The sequence below is a fragment of the Apteryx rowi genome, unplaced genomic scaffold (genome assembly GCF_003343035.1).
Source record: "Apteryx rowi isolate R43461 unplaced genomic scaffold, aptRow1 scaffold_85, whole genome shotgun sequence".
In the NCBI taxonomy this organism is placed as follows: domain Eukaryota; kingdom Metazoa; phylum Chordata; class Aves; order Apterygiformes; family Apterygidae; genus Apteryx; species Apteryx rowi.
Window position 1 is genome coordinate 1,223,925 of NW_020451149.1, and position 26,701 is coordinate 1,250,625.

The following is a 26,701-nucleotide window of genomic DNA, read 5'->3' on the forward strand; positions in this document are numbered from 1 at the left end:
TGCTCTTGCCTAAACACAATTTTGATACACTTAATGTCATTATTTTAAAGCTCACTCAGTGGGGAAGGAATCAGCAAATAAATACAAATAGAAAGACTCCCCCCCACTAGAACAGATGTTGGATCAGGATTCAAAGCTGAGCAGAATAGCCCACAGCTCTCAAATCTTTTATTCCAGATATCACAAAAATTTGTTTTAACAAATATACCATGTCTCTGGGAAATGGCTGATGATAATAACGGAGTAAGGGAATCATTTACAATGACAAATGTACCAGGGCTGAGGCCTTTTTCACCCTATCTTGTTTATTCTTTAGGTTTATGATATGCCTCATTGTAAATTTGAGTGTCCTTTCATTTCCATTCCCTTTGGTTCTTCTTCTTTGGCTTTCAGTCCTTTGAGTTACAAAGGTGAAATAATTCATTTTGGCTTATCAGTAGTAAGAGTCAGAAGAGATTCGAAAAAGGCAGTTCTTACCTCTCAATAACTTGTTTCTTCAAGACACAAACACATTCACAACACAGGATCACACAACAGAAACTTGAAAGCAAGTTCAATAGCCCTAGTATAATCCCRACAGACAGAAACACCCAGGAGCGGGACCTTGGACAAGACCTACAGCCATGGGAGACTCAGCCTCAACCAAAGTTTTTCCTCAGAAGCATTCAGGAGGATATAATGAAGCCTGTTTTAGTGAATGGTGACAGAAACATAATTATTCTGAGTTTTTTGCTTGTGCAAGCTAGAACTCCAGAAAGGTTCACGCTGGAGTGATAGGCTGTAGGGAGGAAGAAAAGGCTATAGCTCCGCTATCAGCAGGGTATTCTGCATACAACTGATTTACTTTCTCTCTTCATCAACACTCCCATTTTGTCATAACAACTTCCTGGCATCTGAGCAAAACAGGTTTTTGGCCTTGAGTTCTCTGGTCCTTCCTCCACACATTTCTTAATCATATAATTCTCTACCAGCTTCCTTGTGCAATCAAAATTATCTGCATCATCTTTCTGCCAACCTGATCTGGAGGAGGAGATAAATCGGGGGATGCCAAGAGAAGAAGGGAGAGGGCCCAGAAACAACCAGCATTAGGAAGAAAGGAGAAGCACTGCGGGAGTTCTCCTTATAGACATCCCTACACCACTCACCATGATTTTACTAAAACATCTATTGATCCTACTCATTAGATCAGCAGCATCTGGTGCCATCCAGAGATCAGCCATCTGTGCACTCATTTTCCGAACCCACGATCCCAACGGGAGGAGGTTAGTAGGTCACAGCCATAATTCTCACCACCTCCCAGGATGACAGGAGACACAGCTCCACACAGCAGGAAACACCCARAGAGCCCCTCTTTTACCAGTCCTTTCCCCCCACACTTCCCTACCACCTGGCCTCAGCTGCAACCCCCAGTTCAGTGCCCCCCAAAGTGACTAACCTGCCTTCTTCCTAGTGCAGAATCAAGACGTGACAGGAAAAGCAAATCTACAATAGCTCTGCTGGCAGGTAAGCAGATTTCAGAGCATGGAAAGAAAAAAAGAAGAAAAGGACACCAGTTTGAAGAATAATGAGACTAAGGATCAACATTTTCAATGGCCCCAGTAGGAACATTTTAATGAAGTTCACAAAAGCCAACAGAAAACAAACAGTAGGGCTTAGACAAGAAAATCCAACTGCTGGTTATATTTACATTAGAGGATTTTGCACTGAGCCTACATCAGGACTTTKTAAGCACTGATTTTTGGTTTTCATGGGGACCAAGATCTCACAAGCTTGCAGATCTATCTCCAAAGTTGTTTGCAGTGACAGACCTTGAGCCTGTCTCATGCCTGCCCCCACATCTAGGAGCAAAACTGAGTCTTACACTCTCTTCCACGGAAAATCACAGGAATTACCAATGACTTCACCAGCAGCTGGGACTTCAACAGGAAAGCCAACATGTCTTTCCAACTGCTTCCTGAACAGATGGTAACCCCAGCAGGCTCACAAGGTAAAACAGCCAGGTGTTACATGTACCTTAAATTCTAAATTGTTGTTATATAAACTCCTTTTAGATTTAAGCCCACTGCCACCTCAAGACACCACAGAGTAATCAGATCCCTTTTCTTGCTGCGAGTTAGTCTCTCTGAAAACCAAGCTATTTGGGGATGACTTTGGAAATCCTACCTTTCTGCATATGTTTCTGTGTGGACTATCTCCTCGGTTGCCATCACAATCATATTTGCATCAGCCGCAATCCCCAATCCATTTGGCATGCAGCAAGTTTGGTCCAGCCCTTTTCCAGTGGGCTGCATGCCGTATGCAACCTAGCCTGCCTCCTTCCCCCAGCTCTGTTTTGGGGATACTGCCTGTCACAAGGCAGAATCAGTAAGGGCACCCTCTATGCTGGTTTGCCCAGAGTGCATTTGCAGTCCAGGTGTATGCTATTTTCCCACTAGCTCCTATCTGTGTAGCCAAAACACCACGGAGAAGATTGCAGCCCTGGGTACGTATTTCCCACTTGGATTCCTAGGTGGGCTGGATTCCTGGAGCCTGGGCTCCACTGCTTCAGGGAACATCTTTCCTAGATGATGCTATTTAGCTCTTCAGCTTGCTAGAACTGCTCGGCCTCTTAGTTTCAAGCGTTGTTTTACTCTACTGGTTTTAGAAAGAGATAATTATTTTGACTGATGCTGGGATAAAGCCATTTACTTATAAACACTATGCTTCACATGTACTAGAAAGCCCCCAAAGGGAATGAGACTGTGTTGGGGGGACATCAGGCTGTCAGCCACCCTGCATAGTAAAAAACAAAAAAAGGTTGGGGGGGGGGGCTGGGAAGGGTGATGTTTTTAGGTTAGCAGATCTACTCACACACCTGACAAGTGAAGGAAACAAAAATCCATCCTTTGGAAGATCTTGAAAACTACATGTGTAAATTGTCTTATTGACTTGTACTCTAGCCAGTCATTCCTCCGTCTGGGGGGGATAATGATTGATCAGTGACAGCAAAGAACATATAATATATGACATTTACACTAAGTTAGGAGGGATCTCTGACAGCTACTTTCCTTCTCCTTGTAACTAAGTTTAGTACTTGTCAACAGCATTCAACTCCAAACACCGTCCACTTTCTATACACCCCAAAAATAAATATACAGAAGCAGTATGATACCACTGCTGACCAGTTTGCCTGTTTAATCAATAAGACAGAGTCTCATTTGAGCAGAGCTTTCTGGTAAAACATGAGTCTCAAAACTCACGGTATGAAATGTATTCTATGAACAGTAGGGGAATGTTGAAATAGGCACCCAGCTAAAAGGACAGGTTCAGTTTATATATGCTTTCAAATGCTTCAAATACYTGTTTATATATACACAGAGAGAAACCTAGAGCTATGAGATGGCTTTTTCCCACACTGTGCAACAGATTTGCATAGAGATTAATCCAGAAAGGGCAGCTTTAGAGTACCAAGCATCACCTACACAGTTCAGCCCTTCTCAGCTATGGAAATATCTCTGGCTTAAAATCAAAATGCTTCTAAATGAGATTCTTTTCTTCACATGGTAAATTCCTTAAACTTTTCTGTCCCTTAGCAGTTTCACGTGAACGCACAGAACAGATTTAGGCAAAGATTTAAGGTGGCTTAGATAATTATAGTGGCACGTGCTATCAGTTCAAGACAGAAGATTAGCACAGTGAGCTTCCAGTTAAAGGTCTTCCTCTCTACTGTGAAAAGAATTGTCCTCTTCTTATTTTGTGCCTCTAAAACCATGGTTATTTGAATAATAAACCATTTCAACGTGGCAATATATACCCCAGGAAAACTTCCCAGAGGCACTTTTTCTGGTACTTAAAAACCTAAAGAAGTTTAAAGATGAAGTTAAAGAACCACTTTAAATCCACAAAGTAGACAGTTACTCACCCTGTGGCTTTAAACCCAGTGTAAAGTTTATATTGAATTACTTTGCTCTACACCTAGCATGATCAGTTGTGTCACCTTTGGCCACGGGAGATTTCTAATAAAAACTGCACAGTAAAGGAAAAAGCAGCAAAGACCATTCCTAATCAAGAATGGCTTACTTGTAAAGCTGCAAGCAAATATGCAGTTAATCAAGCCAAAAGTGACCAGTAAATGAAAATACTTCATATCACTCCTATCTACCACAAAATCAAGGCATTTTGACACTGATTCATCTCTTCATTTTACAGGTAACTTTCCTGTTATGCCCAGACCACAGTAACCAAATGCAAAATGTTCAATTCTTATTATTTTATCACCAACTTTGCACCAATTAATTCAATATTAACCAGGTGGGGTTTCGGTTTTCCTTAACTCCCCTTTCAAAGGGAATTTACTATAGAAGAACCTTAACTTCCGCTTAACCAAAAAAAATTGTTTCAATTCTTCAATTTGCACAGAAACCTTAAAAGCGTGGCAGGAGTGTGACAGCCTTAGGATGTCAAAACCAAAAGGCAAGCCGGAGCAAGTCCACTTTTGTATTTATGCTTCACGTTTAAATTAATCTTGTGATTTCAGGGGCCTAATAAATCATGGATTTTGATCATTTGAAGTTGTCGATAATGAAAGCAGAGCTGCTCAACAGCTGTTCTATCTACCCTGACATTACTACCATGGCAAGTTTTTGTGTTTTAATCAACAAATCACTGGAGGCAGGTTTTAAAAAAATTCCTGAAGATATGACACTGTGCCTTTAAATGCACTGTCCCTTATAAATAATCCTCATCAAAAGCACATTATCATTTCTCTCAAGAAAATGATCGTATTCATTCCCTCCTTCCTCTGCTGTAGCGGCTGCTCATCTCAGACGTATCCAGAAAGCTCTGAAAGCAGAATTCAGACCTGCACAATTCAACCTGGCCTCTGCGTATTCAGAAAACTCTGTCCTGCAAATTCACATATTATTCCAGGCCCAGCCATTTGCGAATGCTTCACAAGGGCACAACATAATGCTGATTTTTTTTTTTTAATACCAAATGCAAGTTACTTTTCAGCACCACTTTTGATTGCATCACAGCCTCAGGAACACTGAAATCCTATAAATGCTTTCTAACTCTTACATGACACAACCCAAAGTCACTTCCATAAGCATTTGTAAGCCAGCAAACCCTACTGAAGTACCTGTGAGCCTCGACACAGTTAAAGGTGACTAACACGAACACTCAATAATGTTACCGCTATCTGAAACACAATATACCAGCATAAAAAAGAACAAAGCTTGACTATGACATTTCAGTTTAAGATRTGGATTTCTTCTGAGGAACCATGCAAGATCATAAGGATAGGGCTGGTTTTGTTTGTGTGGCTAAACAGTCATTCAGCTCCTAAGAAAATTTTTGTGGCACTCCGGGCAGGAAGGAAAGAAGGGTGGAAGCCATAGAAAATTTAAAGAAATGTTKCTGGAAAGGAAGAAAAGCTTACTGATACTGTGGAAAAGAGAAAGATTTTGGAGGCAAGCTGAGGATCCCCACCAAGGAAAGGACTGACTGCACGGGTGCTCGTGCCCACTGCCTGCTCAGCGCCCTTACCGCCCCGACAGCTTGCAGCGTCAGGACAAAAGGCAGCACAGGAGAAGGAGCTTCTTCCCCCTCAGTCTTCAGCTCCTTGTCCTTGGTACAATGCACAATCCTAGTAGGGAGACCCTAAGACTTCAAAGCAGAGGAAGAGAAACGGTAAAATGCAGGGGACAGTTTGGACTTTACTTAGGCAGGCGGTGTTTCTCAAAGCAAAGGACTTGCCAGAGCGAGACACATAGCTGTGTCTATAAAGAGTGTCAACCAGAGAGGATAACGTGGGAAACGCGGTTAGATTACAGTGAGATTTATTTTCACTCGCATGAGATCCTTCACATAGCTGTCCCTTTGAAGACTTTCAACACCAGGCTTTCAGGAGTTGCCAAAGGCACCCAGGGCAGCTCGCGGCCACGCAACGCTCAGACTTCATGTGTTGTGTCCAAGCACGCGTGCAGCAGAGGCCTTTCTACGGGGTTAATGACTGAGCACTAGATCAAATCAGATCTAACACACACCTAACTTACTTGGGGACACTACTCCTTTCCTTATTCTCAAGGACAACTTTGGAAGCGAGCCTAGAGGGAAACCCACAAATACCATACCTTTCTCAACAGGGAAATAACTAATCCTCTGCATTACGAGCACGCAGTCTTCGTCTCAACTACCAGCACTGCCAAGAAAGATCACTTTCCGCTAGAGTGTGTGGGAGTCTCAGCTCACACCTACTGAAGGAGGAACAGTTCAGTCCTACCTTTCATCACACGTATGCAAAACCTGGAATTTGAAAAACAAAACCAAAACAATCCTCTGTGCAGCTCATTTTCCAGCTGTCACAAGCAAGGAGCAAAAGCTCAGCAAAGATGTTAAGGTCTTCCTCTATATCAAAGTGAGATACTAAAACACATTCAAGTAATTACTTAAGAAAATTCACTGACAGGGGAAAACACAAAAATATAATGCTGCAGGGYGCGGAGAAGAGCAGTGAACATCCTTGGCAGTGATAAAAATCTGCACTGTTTGCTTACCCAGAAACACTGATCAAAAAGCAGCTGCCTATTCCTCTCCACTCCTAAGCGCAACCGGCTCACTGAGTGCCACCCACCGTCCCACTCCCATGGATCGGCACTCAGGACCGCTGGTCTTCAGCTGGGCAGCAAAGGAAAACCGAGACCACGACGCTGGTTAGCGCCAGTCTCTGTTGTAAGCTCAATTTCAGCCATGCAGTCGCCTAAATAAGGTGGATATCAGGCGTAAAGGAAGCGCAAAATGTTTTAAGCAAACCTAAACGTTCATAAGAAGCCCTCATGCGACCAACATATGCAGAAGTCTATTTTTTTTTAAAAAACAACACACTTCAATCAAGGGTTGTTGCAAAGAAAGCCTTTTTTTTTTTTGTAATTAACTCTCTGTGAGAAACACTCACTGTACTCTTGCCAAGAAAAAAGAAAGCCTTTGCCTAGGGTGACAGTTCAAATGCAGGCCCAGCCTCATACCATGATGTACCTTCATCTTATAAAAGTGCTGCAGTGGGAGCTGAGAGTCTTTACAATTAGCAGGATGCAGCCAAAKGAAAAGGAGAAATACCATCCAGAACATCTCCCACTGACAGGCTTTGGAGTAATTAACAGGGGAAGGGAGTTGTGTTTAGCTGCTGTTAAAGTACCTTCCTCCTTCTTGTGTCTCTTCTCTATCACTCCCACACCTACAAAAAATCTTCCTAACTGCCAATCAACCAAGTCTTGAAGTAACTCCCCTCCTTATACCTCCTCTCCTTATCTTTCCTCTACATTTTCTGAGATCACAACACCTTCCCTGAACACAGGCATAAACCCAGAAATATCCTTCTTGAAACCAAACACAACTCCAGCTTTGCACCCCCTGCAGCGACAGGGGCAGCTCCTCTCTTTGGCCCAGGCACAAGAACTCCCTGACTGAAGCACTTCTCAGATATTAGAAGGTCCCTAACAAAATGCCCAGCACCAGAAAGCAATGATCTCTGTCCTACCTAGTCAGATGTCCAGTGAATATAATTAGAGGTCTCACAGCACGTTATGTAACACCTCCTTTGCATTGTAGCAGAACACCCAAAGGCGTTGTCAGCGTGTGGTGCAGCGCCCAGATGCTAGCTCTGCACTTACCGGCTGCGGCTGACCTCCTCACCGGCACCTTTCCCAGCAGTTTACCTTCCCCTGAGCACCTTCCCGTACCCTTTACGGTTTACTCAGCCAGCTGCACCCAAACAGCCGCTCAGATGCCCTCCCAGCTATGCAGAGGGCATGTTTGCAATCGAAGCAGTAATTATTTCTGTGTTTACCTCTATATTTACACCACATGTGACCTAAATTTGCAGCACTGGAGATATAAGGAGCAGCAAAAGGCATGTTTCAGCTGACTCTACCACCTTGGACAAATCCACTACTTGGATGTTTTGGTCTTCAAGAACCTACAAAGCAAAGTCCTTCAGATTCTCTTACATTTATGGTACGTCTCCCTGCCAGTCTTCCTCATGTGAAGATATCAGTACCAAAAAAGAAGATACTCAGCCATCCTGACTGGTATTTTTCCAAGGCTCTCGACATTGGTCTATCTCTGCTCTTACTGTAGTCAGCTGAGGCTAAAAGGCTGTTTGAAAAATCCCACCCCATGTCTTAAAGAGCCAGGAGAGAAACTGATTGTTTAAAAATCCAACAACGCTAATAGAAAGAGGATTCTTGGCATACCCTCTGACTATGCTACATCTGCTCTGCTAAGTACATACATTTCTTTCAATCTTGTAGCTGTCTCTTGCTATTTATAACTGCTAGTTTAATGACCTTTTAGTGTAGACAATAAGCCTGAGCCTTCCTAAATTGATGTTTAAATATACTTGGTGAATTAATTCCATCTCATTATGGGTAGATTGTTCCATACTTGGACTGACAACTTCCACTCGTCACTGGAACTCAGCTGGGATGTTCTCCATAATAGAGAATCTTTCCCTGCAAGACAAGCACTCTGAGTTGGACGTGGTACCAGAAATCATACTCCATGTAGAGAGGTAGGGAGACAGTAAAGGACAGTGAAAGAGATCATAACCATGTTTTTTTTTTTTTTTAAAGATATATAGTTAAACAGAAACCTCACACTCAACTGTAAAACAAACAGGAGCAATTCCATAAGCATCCAAGGCCCAGCCATTTGGGCAAGCTGCCTCTGGCTGAGCTTGCAGGCAGCTGCACCTGATCAGGCCTGCCGTATTCTGCTGAAATTCCTGTATCACTTCAGTAACACCGCATCCACTTTGGTTCCTGCTTTGTGTGGGCAAATGTCCCTGAGAAAGGCAGCTCTGTGCTGGAGGGTGACCAAGCTTACACTTTGTAAGCAGATGCCTGCAGCGGAAAGCTTGGAAAAACCCTCTAGAATGCCTCACTGATGTCAATGCATGAGCTGTATTTAAAACTAGACAGAGGTGGTTTCCATACTAGTGGGCTCAAATTGCTTTTTCCATGGGTGGTTTCAAATAACCCCCCTCCCCGCCCTGTTTCAGAGGCATTGCCAGGGAGAGAGCCTTCTGCATATTCCTCGGCTCACGTCAGTCGCCTCCCCAGATGTGATGGCTCATTCTGTGCCTACGAGACACTCCTGGTCCCTGCAGGCTGAGCATGGAATATTTACTAGGAGTCCTCAGCACACTGCCCTTGATATTGCACCTATCGTGTTTATGAGAGACAGAGTTGCATACTTCAGCATCCCATTAGTTAATAAAGTTAGTAAATGTGAAATGTCGTTTCAGGCCTTGGGTAATCAAACTGTTCACAAGAACTGACATGGAGCAAAGGGGAAGAAAGACTTCAAAATATGATGGCTCTAAAGAAATGAAAAGCACGAGGTGGACAGACTGTATCTGATCCACCGGTGGGACAGTGCCCCAGAAACACTTGAACACTTGCATACATGCCCAAGAATTATGGACTTTGGTGGGAATTARGGATGTGATGAAGCACTTCTCAAATCAGGGACACAAGGGAATCAACTGGCATTTCAGCCCTAAAGGTGGGTCCTCCTCTCAGACAAAGACCGTGCTGGTGAGCAAGAGAACATACCAAAAAGCAGAATAGCTACCAGGGATACCTGGCTAGCACCGTTCAGAGGTACCGCACTAGAACTCTACAGAAAAATATCCACACACACACATGCCGCCACCCCTGTATTATCTAGGCAGTGACACCCCTTAGGAGACCTAAAGAAACTGAAAGGGCCAAAAAGGTATTCATTAAGCCAAAAGCCAACCACAATGTAAAGAAAACTAAGGATATTAATGACATTAATTTCAGTGTGTCTCACATCAACCAGAAGCAATATGTAAAACTGTTGTACTTGGATTAAAAAAAAAATTAAACAAATCAGCATAGTGAATTCATACTGCAAGATTGCTTGCCACAACATCTTTTATATCCCTAGGCATCTCAATAAACCAAGCACAGATGAGCCAGTTTTCAAAAAACAGTGCCAACTGATGTTACAGGATCTGTCAGGTTTATACAATCTATTACAGATAATTACAGTTCTCTCCCCATGTAAAACATCCTACTGAGCACTACTTAAACACAGGTATTCAGCAGCAAAGTATTAGCACACATACCCCAAACTTACAGCAAGCTTCAAGAAACTCAGAACTTTTTCTGAGGGAAAGCTCCATTTTAAATTAGAATTGTTAAAAACTGCATATTAACCCACAGCCATGGATGACCTTTGGCTATTGTTACAGAGGGGAATAGTGGCCCCCAAATAGCACATCTGGTGCATCCAGACCAAACCATCACCTTCACTCTGAGAGCTGCTCTCATTTCAGCACAACAGCCCAAGCCTCAGATGGTGCCTTAATGAAATGACTCTGCTGCAAATGTTTACTCTCGCAGCAAAATGCTCTTCCTAACCCATATTTGAGGGCTCAAGAGAGTTTTTTTTGCTAAAACCCTAAAGAACTACTGCTGGTGGGTGGAACAGGAATTTTTCTGAGCAAACTGCAAACCGTTACAAACCTCTGATGGGATGACCTGTCATCTCTTCCTTCCCTCTCTCTCTGTATGAGTCCTCTAGAAACCACTCCCACAGCCAGATCCAGATTTTCAACCTCTTTGCTCTGTTTTTGCTTTTGTGTCCTGTAAACAGGTTCATAGTTCCACACTTTGGTCGGTAAAGAAAACCCTCAGTAAGCCTAGCCCACATGTTACTGCATCAAGAACGGCTGCAACTAACATTGTAAAATGAGAGATGGGCTCAGTCATAGCTACTTATCCCTTCTATAAGATTTTCTAAAACATCTATTCTGCGGTTATATTTATACACCAGGCATGTTTTGACACCTACCAAAATCAGATTTTACTGTCTTCGAGGATGCGAATGCTAAGAAAATGCTGTAGCAAAACAGAGGTTATCAGTTTTATGGGTGCCTCCTTATTGCTTGCTGTGTTTTGGAGGTGGGGTGGGGGGCTGTGTGTTTGTTGCAAACGTGCCAGAAAGTCCAATAATTTGCTGTGCAGAATGTGGGTCACTGTGCTAAAATCAACAGGTTCCAGATGACAATAATGAACTAGGTGCATCTCTTGTCACTTCCCTAAACACAAATGCACCCACATTTTTAACATATCTGTGGTAGAGAACTCAGGCTGGTTGAAATTTGGTACGACCTCTTCTCTGTGACACGGAGCTATTAAGCCTATCTTCGTCTGGCTCTTTGCTGAGATCTGCATGTGTAAGGCCTTGTGGCAAGACACCCAGTTGCGTTTGCTGCCCTCTGTGCCCTGACAAGGGATTCCCGGGCTTCCCCCTTGCCCAGGGAACTTGGCATATATCTGTCCGTGCCAAACTCAGGAGAAAGGGAGAATAAACTGCCACTCCAAGTTGGTAGGGCAAAGAATAACTGTTTCGCAGTTGGCAATCACGACCAGAAAGTTGAATTTATAACGTCCTCCTAAACAGACGTGTTAACAGCAGTACATAAGATGGAGTTTCCTCCACAGAGATGCAGCTTCAGAAGAAATACTAATGGGAGTTAAGTGACATGTACGTGGCTATGCAGCATCACTGACACTTTCCAGCACAGCCTAAGCCTTCCTCATCGGGGAACAGAAATAATGCGGGCTATTGGCTTCAGCTATGCTTGAGCAGGACTCTTGCCATGCCTGTGGCTAGGCATGGCCCCACATACCTTGCTGAATCCACTGTCAGTGTCAGGCATCACAGTCATTTCTGGAGACTGTCACCGAGTGGGGCAGAGTGCTCCGTAATGCCCATTTCCAGTAACCTATGAACACAAAATCTCCGCCAGTCCCAAGCCGTTTTTTCAGCATTACGCTGAGTTCAAACAAATCTTTCAGGCTGGCAACAAAAATGTTTCAGATCCACATGTGGTTTTAACAAAAACAGTCAGTAAACCATACAGTATCGTGACAAGGCTTTGCACCCCACAAACTGTGGGATAAAACTTTTATACCAAGCCAAGAGCAATAACAGACCATTCAAGGAAAATCTAATCTTTCAGCCCTTCAGCATAGGGCTGAATTTTCCTGAAAAGTCCCTCTTACAGTCTTTAAAAAAAGGGAATATTTACATGTATAAATGTGTGTGTTTGCACAGGTATATACAGTCCTACACTTCAGATGAGCATGAAGTCCTGTGTTTTTAAGGGAAAAATAATATCAGCAGGCAGCTCACTGTCCCATCAAAGCAAATTCCTTCTTTATCGTATTTCATTAACACTGTTTCAATGTCTTATTTTCATATAACATTGTTAAGCATGAAACTGGAAAGAGGCTAAGGTCAGACAGCCTACGAAACTTTGTGATTCAGAGGAAAAAGAGCTCCAAAATTTAAGATGCTGCAATTCACTTGCCCATTACTTTGTTTCCATAAATTGTGAATGAAGGCTCTGATCGTCTTCAGATCTGCAGGCTGAGTAACAGGACTGCAAAATGTTACCGAGCAGAGCAAGCCTTTAGCATTGCAAGCCATTACTTTAAAGCTTTTAATACTAGTCCCACACTACACATCAAATTCCCCAAAATATTTCAGAAAGGGCCATACATTTTATATTTTGGGGGTATTAGTCTCCACTCATTTGGAATCACCTTTGCCAATAAAAGGGCTTTTCTTTCCTAACCACTGTATTCAGAGTCATCAATACAYACTGACTGTTTCTTAACTTGCAGAAACTGTTGACCATGCACAGATAAACTAAGCAAAGATGAGAATTCCCATTCTGTCAAGGAATCTGACATTTTCTACTTTTGTTTCTTCTGACATCGTCTGTATCACATATTCCAAGCATTTCSGTCCTAAACACTCTTTCAGAGTTTCAAAATAGGGAGATTCATATCTTCATCAGATGTTAGCAGGTACCTTTTACACATCCTGTGAGTCTCAGCAGTATGGGGCTGGGCCAGGCAAAGGACAATCCAAGCAAGTCCTGCACAAGCACTGGCATCTCTGCACAGTACCTTATATCTCTGTGTGCATAAACACAGTGTCTACATGCTACTACAGCACTTACCAACAGACATGATTTCACTGGGTTTAAGTCACCTCAAACAAGTATCAGGGAGGTGAGCCAAATTAAGTTGGAGGGCAACCAGACAATGAGAAGAAACCCCCTCCCAGATCYAGCAGAGATGCATTTCCTCATGGGAAAATCTCCACCTGTCTGTAGTAAAGAATGAGGAAAAGAGAAATGGATTCGGATCAGCAGTCTGTCCTGAAGAAGAAATGTATTTCTGCTTTCCTTGTTCCTCCCTTGTCTCATCCCTTATATGTAACAGCAAACTATACCATGCACTTCAYAAACAGATAAGCAACCAACTGACCTGAGGGCAGAATCAGGCTTGACACTTTTACACATCCCAACCGACAAGCTTCCTCTTGGTTTCCACCAGCAACACTCTCTGTCCAGCTGCAGGTCTTTCCTTCTGCCCACTAAGTGGGTTAACCAGGATGGATGGACCTGATGTGCCTAAAATTCCAGCTGGCCAATACTTCAGCCATTAGCATTACAAAATCACTTAACTTCCCCTCTGAAAGCCCCGTTTTGGGCATCATCTCTCGATACGCCTTCTCGTTTTGCAGGTTGGGTATTTGAGCAACAACGCAGGGTTCTGAGAGCACAAATCTTTGTTTACTTTTTAACAGTGGTGTGTGTTTTAGGCAGGTCAGAAGAAGTTATTTAAAGTCTGCCTAACACTCATGCAATCAGTTATATATATATTTTTCCCCAAAATACACATATGTGAGCTTCCTGAATGGTGCAGAATAACCACTGCTAAAGCATTTCCTCCTTACCGATCATAATTGGAAACCAGGGTCAGGCCAATTGCTAGTTAAAGGAGTTACTTTTATAAATATGGTGCTGGAACACTTCATCTGGGAAGCCAATTTTTAATAGTCTGAGCTTAAAGAAAGCCACATTTCAACCAGCACCAGTGTCAGCAGTCCTGCCTGAGAACAAGGGCGTGAACACCACTTTTCTCTCCTAGTGCAGAGACAGCCCCTGCAGGCCTGGAATATACTGAAAGGGCTCTGCTGAGGGAACATGGCCTTAATACCTCCTCCTCGGTGTATCAGACAATATCCCTGTCTGGATTTTATAAGCAGGCATCTTTCCTAAGCAATAATTTACTTAGGCTAAAACACATTTGTGTACATATTCCATTTCCCTAACCCTCTCCAGATGGGAGAGTTGAAGGCTGTTTATAAACTCACAGATTTTGTCTTGTTTGACTGAACTGGACCCAGATTAAAAAAAAAAGTATTGTCATTTCCAGACTGCCCCAATTCCCAAATACAGAAGTGCAGCTAGACCGGTTTTGAACTAGAACAAGGTGTTTATAGGCAAGGTTTGCATTTACGGACCTGTCTACTCGCTTGCCTGTATCCACAGACGTGTTTCATCAGGTTCATTTGCTGCAGTACAGCAGTCTGACCTGGTGATTCAAATCCAGAGTTGGTCACAAACTGATTGCAGAATTTTTGCCAAAGAAGCTGAGGAATCATCTTCAGCTAAGATATCGAGGGTTCGGCTTATAGAGACAGATCAAGAAATAAAAGTGATGTATCAGCTCAAAACTAGCTTAACGCTTTGGTCAGTAAAAACAAAGCTCTCTATAACTGAGACAATCAGAAATTGTTTTCTGAACTTCTAGAAACTACATTAACAACTTCATTAGCAGACATCTTGCAAATTGAGCTTTATATGATTGTCCTTGTAACTGAAGATGAAATAAACTACAAATCATATAAAAGTTGAACTGACAGTGTCTAATACTTGGCCAAGCTAATAAGTGCAAAAAAATAAATAAAGAGAGGAGCTATATAAATTCTTGGTTTTATAGACTTGGATGTATTTTACATCTTGAGTTGTTTGGGTTTTCTCAATTTAAAAGCTATTTTGCTTGTTTTAAAACACGGTTGAGAAAAACAGAGCATATATGAATCCAAAGTTTTCCAACTCTAAGGAAAAGATTCATATGTCTTCCATTTCAGTCCCTTCATCCTACCAATAAGGAGATGAACAATGCTTTCATTTTAATATCTCATTACATGTACACACACCTATTACCTCCGCTGAAGTCTTGCTGAAGACAGTCTCTTACACATTGTATTTGCAACACAGTATTCATTGAGCCTCAGCCTCTGACAGAGCCTTAAACCTGTATGAATCTGATACATTTTCAGCAGCTGGTACTGTTGAGGATGGACAGCCCCAGTTAGAGCTGGCCATCAGGCAAAGCAGTGTTACGCCAGGGTCATTTACACAGCTGTCCCAGCACCCCTTAATCCTGGGAACTGCACCACGCACTGCTTTTCTATTCTTGGGTCCCTTTACAAGACAGCCACAGTTAATGTTGAACTGTGTCAGACTGCACTGTGGACTCAGGACTTCATCTTTCCTTGGTGTCCAAGGCACTTATTTTTCCTCTTCTGAATGCATCAAGACATCGTGTGCCTCCCATGCATATCCAGCAAGCCACTGCAGAGCTGGCCCAACTCTGGCAGTTGCAGTCCCTTTACATTCCTCTGCCACTGTAGAAACACCTCAGGCATGTTAGACTAACGCTCATTCTCTACAGTCAGGTCCAAGTGTCTCCAAGCTCCAAAAGTTTTTAATGCCATTCTGCATTTCACTTCTTGTTCAGTTTCTGTTGTTTTCCTCTTCAGAGAAGAAGGGCAAAATCCAGCGCTCCTTCCTGGCTGGCCGCAATGCAGCCACGTGCTCTCCCTTTGCCACCCCGCACCCTGACTCCCCAGCAAACTTCTTCCATCTTCCCACTCTTCTAAACCGCAGGGCTGAGCCCTAACAGATATTTCAGCTTCTTATGCCACATGCTCTCTTCTGACAGCTGTCTCAAATATTTGTAAGATATTTCATTTCCGCTTTCTCCCAGCTCATAGAATTGCCATTCCAAATTCCCAAGCTCTTCATCGCTAATATTCTTAGCTCTCTACCGAAACTGATCTTTAGCCAAGTACCCCTAACTCAATTACATTTAAAAGATGAAGATTAAAAACAAGAAGGGGGTTATATTGAGATTTCTTGCTGTAATTGCCAGTAATGAAAATCAGACTAAGTTGATGGGGGATGTATTTCTTTGTCTGAAGAGAACAGGTCTTCTCTTGGAAATATTTTCCATGCCTGAGAGTGAAGAGAGCAGGTGGAGTCTCAGTGCATCTAAGCCACTTAGACCCTCAAAAAGCCTTCAGCAAAGTTTCAATAAGAGACATCTATAATTGCCACAGTCTGAATAGCCAACAATTGTTTCTGATAGGCTGCCACCTACGAGACAGAAAACTAAATATAAATAGGAGCCCGTTATAAATGATGGAAAACGTCAAGAGCAGAGTGCCAGAAACTGCTGTATGAAGCCTGCTGTTTACTACATATGCAGAACTAGAACGGAGAGGGCTGTTAGCAAGTGAAGAAATGTGAAGGAGATGAATAATTCAAGTCAGTCAAGAAAACAGGAGTTTCAGAAGGGAAAAAACCTGAGGAGAAGAGGCAATGTGAAATTCAATGTTTGGAAATTCAAGGCAGTAACCTGAACCACTCCTATCCTTTACAGTGTTCTAAATTAACTGTGCCAGCTCGTAAAAAGATCTGGCCACCAGCACACAACCGCAAGTCAAAGAACCTGGTAAAATACCTGGATATATGAGATGATGAACAATACAGAAGTTACAAATGTAGTATTAACGCAGTCGCATGGGACACCTGGAATATTGCGTGGGATTTAGGTGGCCCCATTCCAAAAATGCACAGTGCAAAGAGGTCAGGGTGGAAAAGACCATGGGGAAATTCTCAGACTGAGAGAAGCTGAAAAGACTGCACTTGTTTACACGGAGAGGAAAAGGAGATAAGAACATACTCAATTGTGAAAGGAATAGAGGAAAAATACCATTAACTCTGTCTCAGATGACACAGAACAGGGGGCGTGATGAACAAAATGAAAAGCAGCAAATCAAAAACCAACGGAAGAAATAGGTTTTCAACCACAGGAACAATTAGTCTGTGGAAATGGTTCTCCTAGGATATTGATACATCCAAAAACCCAGAAGGACTTAGTATGGATCTGGTCACTGGCACGCAAAAAAGGACAGAGGTGTATATATAAGAATTAAACATAAAATTTCTAGTGTTCTTAAGACATAATACTGTCTTTCAGTGTAAAACCAACTCCTGATTTCTGAGTGTTAAAAATAAAACTTCCTTGGGACAATTAGGGAACTACAGCTATGAAGAGCAAATGGACTTTGCGACATGCCTTTCTTTCYGCTAGTCATTTTCTGAAGTATCTGCACCAGTGAGAATAACAGGCACAGGGCTAGAGGCATGACTGATCTGATCCCATATTACTGTCTTTACATGCAGCAACTATGCAGCAGCAGCAGCATTGCATAATGAAAAACTCATGTGTTTCTTCAACAAAAGATCAGGTATCATCCTGCTGCTTCCTCCCCTCTCTAGCTCAGGAAGCATTTTCTCACTCTTAAGCAAATTGTTTACTGCAAGTTCAGCCTCCTGGAATTAAGCCTCAAAATTTTCAGCTACATCATCCTTGGGCTGTTCTATCTTCAAACCTTGTTGGCACAATCTCATTTTAGCAGGCTGTCACTGTCTCCCTCCCACTTGTATTTAAGCAGGTACCCTCCAGATTTTAGATCAAGCTTGGGGCCAATGGAGAAGATAGCAAAAGGAATCAGACTTTATAACAGTCTCCTACGAAGTTACTGACGAGCGACAAAGTCATGACACTGGATAACAAAGATCTCATGTGGTTAACAATTTCAGTACCAATGTAGGTACAGGGCCATCACCAACAGACATAATCTGCCTATCAAAATTCAGATATTCAAGCCCTACAGATATTTATCGATACAATAATGCTACATTTTACTCTTCTTTTCTTTTGCGAAACCTTAAACTGATAAATTACTGAAGGGAAAAGTCTTATACGCACCATAAGTTACTGACACGATCAAGCCAAATCCCAAGAGGATGTTTCTTACAGCCTATAGCAGTGGTCTTGGTCCTTCTTATTACCCTGCTCCTATGGGGCGGTTTCTAGCTGAACCCATGGTTTGTACTTGAATCCCAGAGAGGGTACGCAACCTGCGTGCAGGAGAAGCTGCTGCAGTGGATCTCTCCAGATATCTACTCAGCTTTTGAGTTTTCTTGCTATCTCCTTAAACACAATGCCAACTTTTGGCCTGCTCCCGACTGGCATTAGCTCGGGAGCAAACTCAGGTGATACAGAAGGGATGTAACATTTGCTCTGGCCTGTGCCTTTTCCAAACCACAACCACCACTCACCAACAACTGATTAAAAAAAGACTCTGGCCTTGCAACATATGATGACCGTTTTCATTGATCCAGTTTCCTCCTTCATGCTTCAAGTCAGGAGCAAATCACCAGACAACAAACCATCATATTGAGTAACAGCCAACACCAGCACTTACTGAGCGGTTTAAGGATGCTGCTGCTTGTCTCATCAGCATTTTCTACATCTGATTTGTCAGAGTAGTTCTCAGAGATTTTCTCCTTTTCTTTCTTTTCTTTGTGCCCAGGTCTTCTTCTATGACGCCGCCTTCTCCTATAGCTCTTCGGCACATGGACCCCAATGTAAATAGTGTGATGACCTAAGGAACACAAGCATGGAGAATATTAATTTTGATCGCATATGGTACAGTTCACACTGCATTTCATTCAAACATTAATATATTGCCTAACATTAATTACCAGTGTGTTTCTTGGCTTCATATGAGAACTAGGAACTCTTGAGTTACCATTTGGAAAAGTATTTTTTGTACAATCACTTCTGAGAGTACACGCCAGTGCAGACTCGCTGATAATTATTCAGTCCTTGTGACTCATTTAAAAATAAAAATAAAAACCACAGAAGGTCATCAGACTAATTTTGCAACACTGAATACAATGCTCTTCAAAAACATTCTTCATTAATCTTTCCCATTTCTTTTACCAAATATATTAACTGGACTAAACACTCACCTTGTGCAAACTCATCCAGTTTAATTGTGCACAGAGGACTTGACTGCATAGTCCATTGTACAAGAGGTGTTAAAGTGCTACTAGGGTATTACTATAAAACAGCAGATGAGGAAGGACTACTAATATAAGATACTGTAAACTTCTAAGTACTTGACACTTTCCAAAATTAGAACTAAGTAAGTTAAGAGTGTCAAATTTCTTATGCTCATTGAAAACACAAAGACTGCCTTTTTCCCTTTCATACAGACTTCTCTTTCAAACTAATGGACTTGAACTCCATTTTCCCATTTTTATTTCCTTTTTATAAGTTTGATCAAAGTCCTTTATTTTCAGGGCTTTTTGCTCTTCTACCAGCCTGTAAAAAAATTTTCCTTGTGCTAATAGAAAGCATTTACGTTATTTCTTTTTCTGTGCCCAGATAATTCAACTATCTTATTTAAGCTTTAAAACACAGCCGTTTCAGGTTTAACCCTTGAAAAATGATAGATGTCTTTGATGCTTTTGGAGTGGTTTCCCCACTCATTTCACAGTGTAGCCACGCAGAGTTTCAGATAAACACACGTGCCCTATTACTGACTGAAGTACGTTTATCCGAATGAATGATCGTCAAATGCACATAAAAACAAGCGTATTTGTCTTCATGTACAGTCAGTTACTTCCTCTCGCACCCAGAAATGACAGTGTTTCTACAGAGCTACCCTTCTACAGAGTCACTCTCTGAGTCTCCTCACATACATTTATTCTTAGCATTTATACTTTGCATGAAAGCACGGCTGTTAAAACCACATGTGACCATCCCAGGTGACAGATTCAAGAAAAGGCAGGGGGTACAGCTTGGGCTGGGCACTGCCCCAGCTCAAGTCATTTGGTGGCTATCACCCCCAGGAGAGGAGAGACTCCACCAAACATTAGCCTTCACAGCTACCGGCCTCCACATCTCTGCTGCAGCTTTGGGCAGGTACCCTCAGTCCTGACTCCAACACCTACAAAAATTTCTCAGAGAGGATATTCATCAAAAAACCCTCCTGAAACATACTTGGCAATGTGAAATCACATCACTCCTGAAGCCACAGAAACTCCTGGCAGATGGGTGGGCCAGCACCTGACAAGACTAGGATGGCAGCATCTGAAGGCAGCTGCGCTCCTGTGGCACTGGACACAGAGCTCTGCAGCCCCTTTTCCGCTCAGAGATGCGCCCACCTCTCTGCTTCAGCAGTCGCACTGCCTTTTGCTCAGGAATAAGAATTAAGCTAAGCAAGTAACCAAAGTCAGGCGTCAYTTGATAAAACAGCTGTGCACTTGCGGGAAGTTACAGAGAGAAAACTGACCCTTGCTATCTACCCATCTCCGCTGATTTTTCTTCCTTACACAGTATCCACCAGTCTCTCTTTGCATCCGCAAGCTGCAATTATTGCCCTTTGCTGTTTGCTTTTAGCAGCATTACAAGGCTCCAAATTAGCCACCTATTTGCAAAACACAGGAAGTTGCTTCAGAAATGCCAGCAGGACAGTAAAGCCAGAGGCTGCAGCTATCACCTAACTCCACTGCTGAACACATGCATGCCATTCCTCATTATGTTAAGTCCCATCTTTGAGAGAAAACTTAGGCATGAAATCTCCAATTTCCATAAGAAACTAACTTTTTAATGAAAACTGGCTCCTGAAAATGTTCATCTCTTGTGAGACACCTTGTCTGAGGGTTGCAAGACAGACTGTGATGGATCAGCGATAGTGATGCATGGTCAAGGGTGACCAGGTAGTCCACACAGCTGTATTAGGGACATGAACTGCAAAGTGACCTTTCAAAAACACACCGTGCAGATATAAACACATATAGCATATACATACACACACACAYATATATAATATAGATATGAGGGAGACGTTAAAAAGTCAGAATTTTCCACGGAAAAATGCAGCAACCTTTAACTGCTGTTGAAGATTTCCACAGGGGTGGCTGAGACATTTTGCGACCAACCGTGGCAAGCGCTCCTGTGTGCGAGTGTGGTGTGTTTGGGTCTTTTTGAAACTCCTGCCACTCTCTTGTTAGATTTAGCTATGAGAAGGCCTGTCAGGTCTAGTACGTTCCCTTCTGCGACCCCACATTTGACATTTCAAATCGCATAAGCTCTTGAGGCAAACTGGAAAGTCTGGAAAGTCCTTCACCTTTTTTGCACACGAAATTTTAAACTGAAAGCATCTGAGGTTTTCTAAAAAGCTGCTTGACCAGCATGGCCCTTCCTGATACCAGCTTTAAAATAGCTAATAGTACCCCAAGGACTTTGCACAGAATGGAAYGATAGGCCAGAAACTTATGAAAATAGCTTATGCCCTATGCACATTACACTGTCTCTCACACCAACCTACACAAGCTCCATAATTAAGAGTGTTTAGATATACAGATCTCTAGTAGTAGCTCCCTGGAAAAGCAAACACAAAGGACAGATTAGAAATTTTAAGTGCAAACTGTTGTTGAGTTACTCAAGTAGAAAAAAGCATCTAAAAAAAGGCTTGCTAAAAACTGCATTCTCAACTCTCAAGGACTGTCAAGGAAAAAAAAAAAAGTTCTCCAATCTGATCACTTAAAAATTTTTTTCACTCCTAGACTGGAACTAAGCGTGATATATTTGGGCTCCAAAGTAATTTATGTGGAAATTGCAATGAAAAGGTAGATGCTTATAACAAAACTCCCCTGCTCACTCACATACATAATGCTGCTGCAGTGCCTGTGATGGCCTTGAAATGAATCACATCACCATTCTGGTGGCTACAGTGCTGCAGCAAGTTGTAGTTTATGTACTATCCCGAACAAGGCAGAAGACCATGCTAAATAAACAAGACAGATATACATTTTGTGTTGGTCTTTATAAAGTGTTAGTGCAAATCTCTCAGGGTGAAGTTAAAGATACTTGATAGCCAGTAATATCTAGGCTAAGGTATTAAAAGAGTCGCTGCAGAAACTCCACAAGTGTAGCGACTGAAAGCAAACAAGTTACTAGACTGCCATGTGCACATCTCCTGATGCTCCCTGGCTCTAGGAGCTGTACGAAGGGCCGGTACAGTGCCAGACACCAATAACTTGCCATCTCAGGGAGCAGGACAAAAGAAAGAAACCCAGGGGTCAAGCAAAATCAGGCAGCACAGCAGTGACCTGCATCTCTTGATTCCAGCCCCTGTGCCAACACCATGAGCTCTCAGAAGCAAGGGTGAACCACAGAGGCCCCTGGGAATAGGCAGAGCCATGCTGCCAAAGTCAGGGACCTGTATGGTGACATATTGCAGATCAATATCTGAAGACACGATTTAGTTCTGGCATGTCAAGGAACACCCATTCCAGCAACTGGGAATATCAGCTGGAACATGGCAGAGAGCATAACCATTGCCCAGGGACAGAGAAGGGGAAATCTCATCTCGGCAGAAGCAGCAGGCGTAGGACAGGGGCAGCCTTTCCCGAGGAATTCCCACAGCCAAGATTGCATCCAAAAGCCAGATGCAAAAGGATGGGGTGATTCCGGTGTCTGTATCCAAACAACGTCCTCCTTTGAATCGCTTTAATTCTGTGGTCAGCTTAATAATAGAAACATATCATAGTAAGCCTGTAGTCTTAATACTTTAATATGCTGCCAACAGAACTGAACAATCTCTTTAATCTTTTGATCACATCTGCACAGTACAGATTTTGGTAATATGAAACTAAGTTATATACATATACAGGCAGGCAAACATCTGCATCACTTAGCTGCTTTTCCCTGTTCTGCATGAGACGACTTAATGTTGCTTTTTGTCATCTTTTTTTTCTTTCCATCTGTTCAGGGAGGCCAAGCAAGACATTTTCCTTTTCTGTGTACTTGAAGTAAGTGCTTGGCATTTGTTTACATTGTTGCAAATGCTGAGATAAACTTTTAGGCTCCCTTCCCAAAGTGCCTGGAAGGAAACAATTGACACGTACTCTCAATGCGCTGGCTTTCTGAGACATTTCCTACTCACTAGGATAACAGAGCTTTCCCATGAGAACAATTTACTGCAAATGCTAATGCCTGATAAATTTAACATGACACACATGCACCGCACTATTATTCTGCAACTTGGTGGAGGATGGGAAGACCAGAGCTGACTGATATACTTTTCCTGATAATCCAGGTCCCACTCAGCCATAAATTTCACTCGTACACCTGACAGAGGCCAACTGCAAGTTTCCTTCTGTGGCACCCACTGCAAACACAGCCTTTTTCTGGGCCCGTTCCTGCCTCCCTGCCCACTCTTCTCCCGTAAAATCACTAGCCTCTCTTGTGAACCTCATTAATTTTTAAAAGTGTTTTGGTTGCATAGATGTATGTATTTCACAGTGCTATCAAATCTCATAGGCAGGATGCACAGAAAGACCAACAGATCTGCAGGTGAAAGTGGCCTGCACCTTTGCTGTTCTCAAGGACAGTGGGTCAAAGCTTCCTCACACCTACATCTGCTGCAGCTGAAACTTCTGAAGTTGGCTTTTTGCCTGAAGGTAACCCTCACTGTGTGCAGAATTTTGAGCAAAATGGGTTCATCTCATTTTTTTAACAGAGCAAGAAGTATTCATCATCAGAGAGGTACTTTTTCCCTGGAAAAAATTTGGTTGAAACTACATTTTCTGCTTCATTAAGAGCTGTTAATGAATAGCAACTCATAATTTTGAGTCCAGATTTAGGGTTTAGGCACAGGAGATGCCCTGAATCAGTTTTATTGGTGAAAACCCTCTCCCTTATTACCAAGTTTACAGTTTTATACAATGTGGCATTTCCTCCCTGCCTTCAAGAGTATCTCCTCATCTCCTGTCTCGATCCTGGCCAAGTATGGTCTTGTTGAAGTACTGGGAGGGAAATTGCTCAAATCTGAAGCAGCGCACACCGCACAAGCTCACGTTCTCAACACAGCAGTGCTCTCACGGCCTGCACAAAAGAAAGCAGAGCTCCCCAGACACCGTGCTCTTGAGTCATTTTCCAAGTTATTCCATTTAAGGGAATTGGAGGTTTTAAAAAATGTAAACCTAGAAAAAAAACAGTCTACCAAAAAAATAAAAACAGCAAGAAATCTGCAGTCTTGAAGTTATCCGACCTGGTCAAGTTTTAGCTACACATTAGCTCCTTCTGTGTGTTTACATGTTTGGCCCTGCTACCCCGCTACCTGCAAAAGCCCTGTCTTCTTTCAGCTCCTCGCTCTCCTGCCTGCTGCAGCTGGCAGAGGGCTTCGTAGGGGTTTCTCAGCAGGATGAGCCAGGCCCTGCACGTGGGCAGGTTACGTGGTGCGTATTAAACAGGCCAGGTTCCTACGTTTCTATACCAGTAATTCTGCCTTGTTGTTCTTGCAGTCACTGTGGCACAGGCCTCGAGTCAAACCTGAACRGAGTCTTCTGTCAGTGAGGGGGCTTCCCCGTGCAAGGAAGGCAGGATGGCAGCTGCATAGTGATGAAGAGGCAGCGGGTACGTGCGATGAACGCATGCTGAACGGCTGCCCAGGTTGCTGCCAAGGAAGGGGCAATGCAGCCCTGTGAAAGAATTGGGACAAGCCTAGCACTAGCAGCTGAGGAGTCTGACTGAAGGTAAATGCTGAAGAGATCTTGGGATCTGCCTGTGTGAGAAGCGTGCCAGCGGCAGGGTATCGGGCACTCTCAGCGCAGTCATGTCACTTCCAAATGTGATACCCCAAGACCTGCGAAGTACAAGCCGTTGATACTGTTTGCCACGTGCGTATTCATTCATGCATTCATGTACAGGTGCAAAAGACAAAAACATTTATACAGTGAGAACTACAGAATTCAGGTGTTGCAACCATATTGGCCTTGAAGAACATTATTATTTCCTACTATATCCTTGGTAAGAAACCAGTTCCTCCTGAAAGAATTGTACAGAATAGACCTTCTCTGTGACACACAAATAGCTGTAGAGTTCAGATTTCTCATGGAGGCTGAACTTGGGCAGTTCTGGGGAGCTTCATCCTGCAACAATGGTCTTTTCACAAAGCCTTTTGTACAGTGTATTTAAACACATCAATGTAATATGGTAGCAGTGGCCATAGTACTAATCCAAAGGTAAGGTAGTACCAGAAAACCTGTGTTACGGGAAATGCAAACTGAAATAATAGCCTTAGCATAAGAAAAAGTCAGGAGGTATGATTAGATTATCCAAGTGCTCTGRTAACTTCTATGCCTGAGGTCTCTGCATTACTTTAGACATAGAGCTGAGTCTACAGCGTTCTGCCATCCTAGTGCAGGACCAAGGGCAGATTCTCAGCCTAACAGCGTGTATGACTGAAAATCTTTTTCCATTCCAGATACCTACAACTAAATAATGAAGCAGAAAGAGATCCCACTTTAATTACGATACTCTTCTCATTTTCAAATGCCTTTTAAAAAAAAAAAGAAAAAAGAAAAGAAAGGAAAAGTGACAGTGAAATGGCTTTTGCTCAGTCAGAACAAAAGTTGGTCATTTGGAGAAAGGAGCTGAAAGTTAAAGGATCAAAGGATAAAGTCTGCCTGGTGCATATTCTCTAGAAGGAATCCTTTCCACATGACGGGGGGTGCTGAGACTTAGAGCATGGAGAGACTAGCCCATAAAGAAGCTCAGGTTGGCACCTTAGAAGGAAACAAGATCAAAAACTAACATTAAAAATTTATAAAGCAATGAAAAAGAGCTGAGTACTAGCAGTTTTCACCCAGCCCTTATTTTTACTTTCAAGGCTCCTTTCCAAAGAACAGGGAGAGTCGCGTTAAACCTGATCAGGCTTGGACAGGCTCATGTGGTTACGACTAACATGTCTACACAGCCAAGCCTCTCCGTAAGCCAGCTGCTCCAGCCATTTGCACCTCCTGCACTGGGCAGCTGTGTGCACATGCAGGCATGCAGGGAAGACTGGGACACATATTTCAAGCCGCCTGAATGAAGGGCTTCACTCAGGACACGACAGCCTTTTAACTATGGAGCACGGCTGACCTAAAAACACAGGCACGGAAAGGTATGCCCTTCCCTGCCCATTTCCACAGCCAAACAGTCTCATATGGGGATGGAACTGAAACACAGCATATCCTCAGGGCGAGGAAGCTTTAGTTATGCATGTGGCTTCTGACACATACCTAGAGCGCATGGCTTTTATTCCTGCTACTAACCAGCTGCAAACTTTACAAAGACTTGCTGCATAGAGACACCTGATTTTTAGGGCTCTGTACCTACTGCAGCTCTGAAGTCACATTAGACCGGCAGGGGATGCAGCCTGCCACATGCTTTGCCAGCAGAAGACAGCATGGCACACCTTTGGGTCTAATGGCCAAGAAGAATATGTCAGCGTACTGCCAAGCACACAGTTAAACGTGGCATTAGCCAACACACTACCAGAATTACAGTGAGTCTCTTGCAGGTTTTAGTGGCTGGTTTTAAAAAACGGAGGTGGCAGCAGAAGGGTACATCTCACTTTGTGTGAGAATCAACAGAAATAAACGACAAAAAAAATGTGATGGCCCAGAAGGACACACAAATCACCGGGATGATCCATTTTAAGGGAAGGTACTAAAAGTAGCATGAAGCCATCCCCAAATTAAGCCCTGCTTAGTTTCAGATCAGCTCAAGAAATAAGAACAAAAGGCTGTGCCATCATGTGCTGAGTGCCCTTAACTCCCTGATTTTAA

General features: G+C 42.9%; 1 protein-coding gene across 1 annotated transcript in view; it reads right to left on the reverse strand.

Annotated features, from left to right (window-relative positions):
* Window positions 1-26,701, reverse strand: part of SLC4A4 (solute carrier family 4 member 4) — a 174,571-nt gene that overhangs the window by 135,735 nt on the left and 12,135 nt on the right. The window contains exon 2 of the mRNA XM_026090087.1: window positions 18,496-18,675. Within this exon, the coding sequence (XP_025945872.1) occupies window positions 18,496-18,675 (180 nt within the window). The remainder of the gene's footprint in view (window positions 1-18,495; window positions 18,676-26,701) is intronic.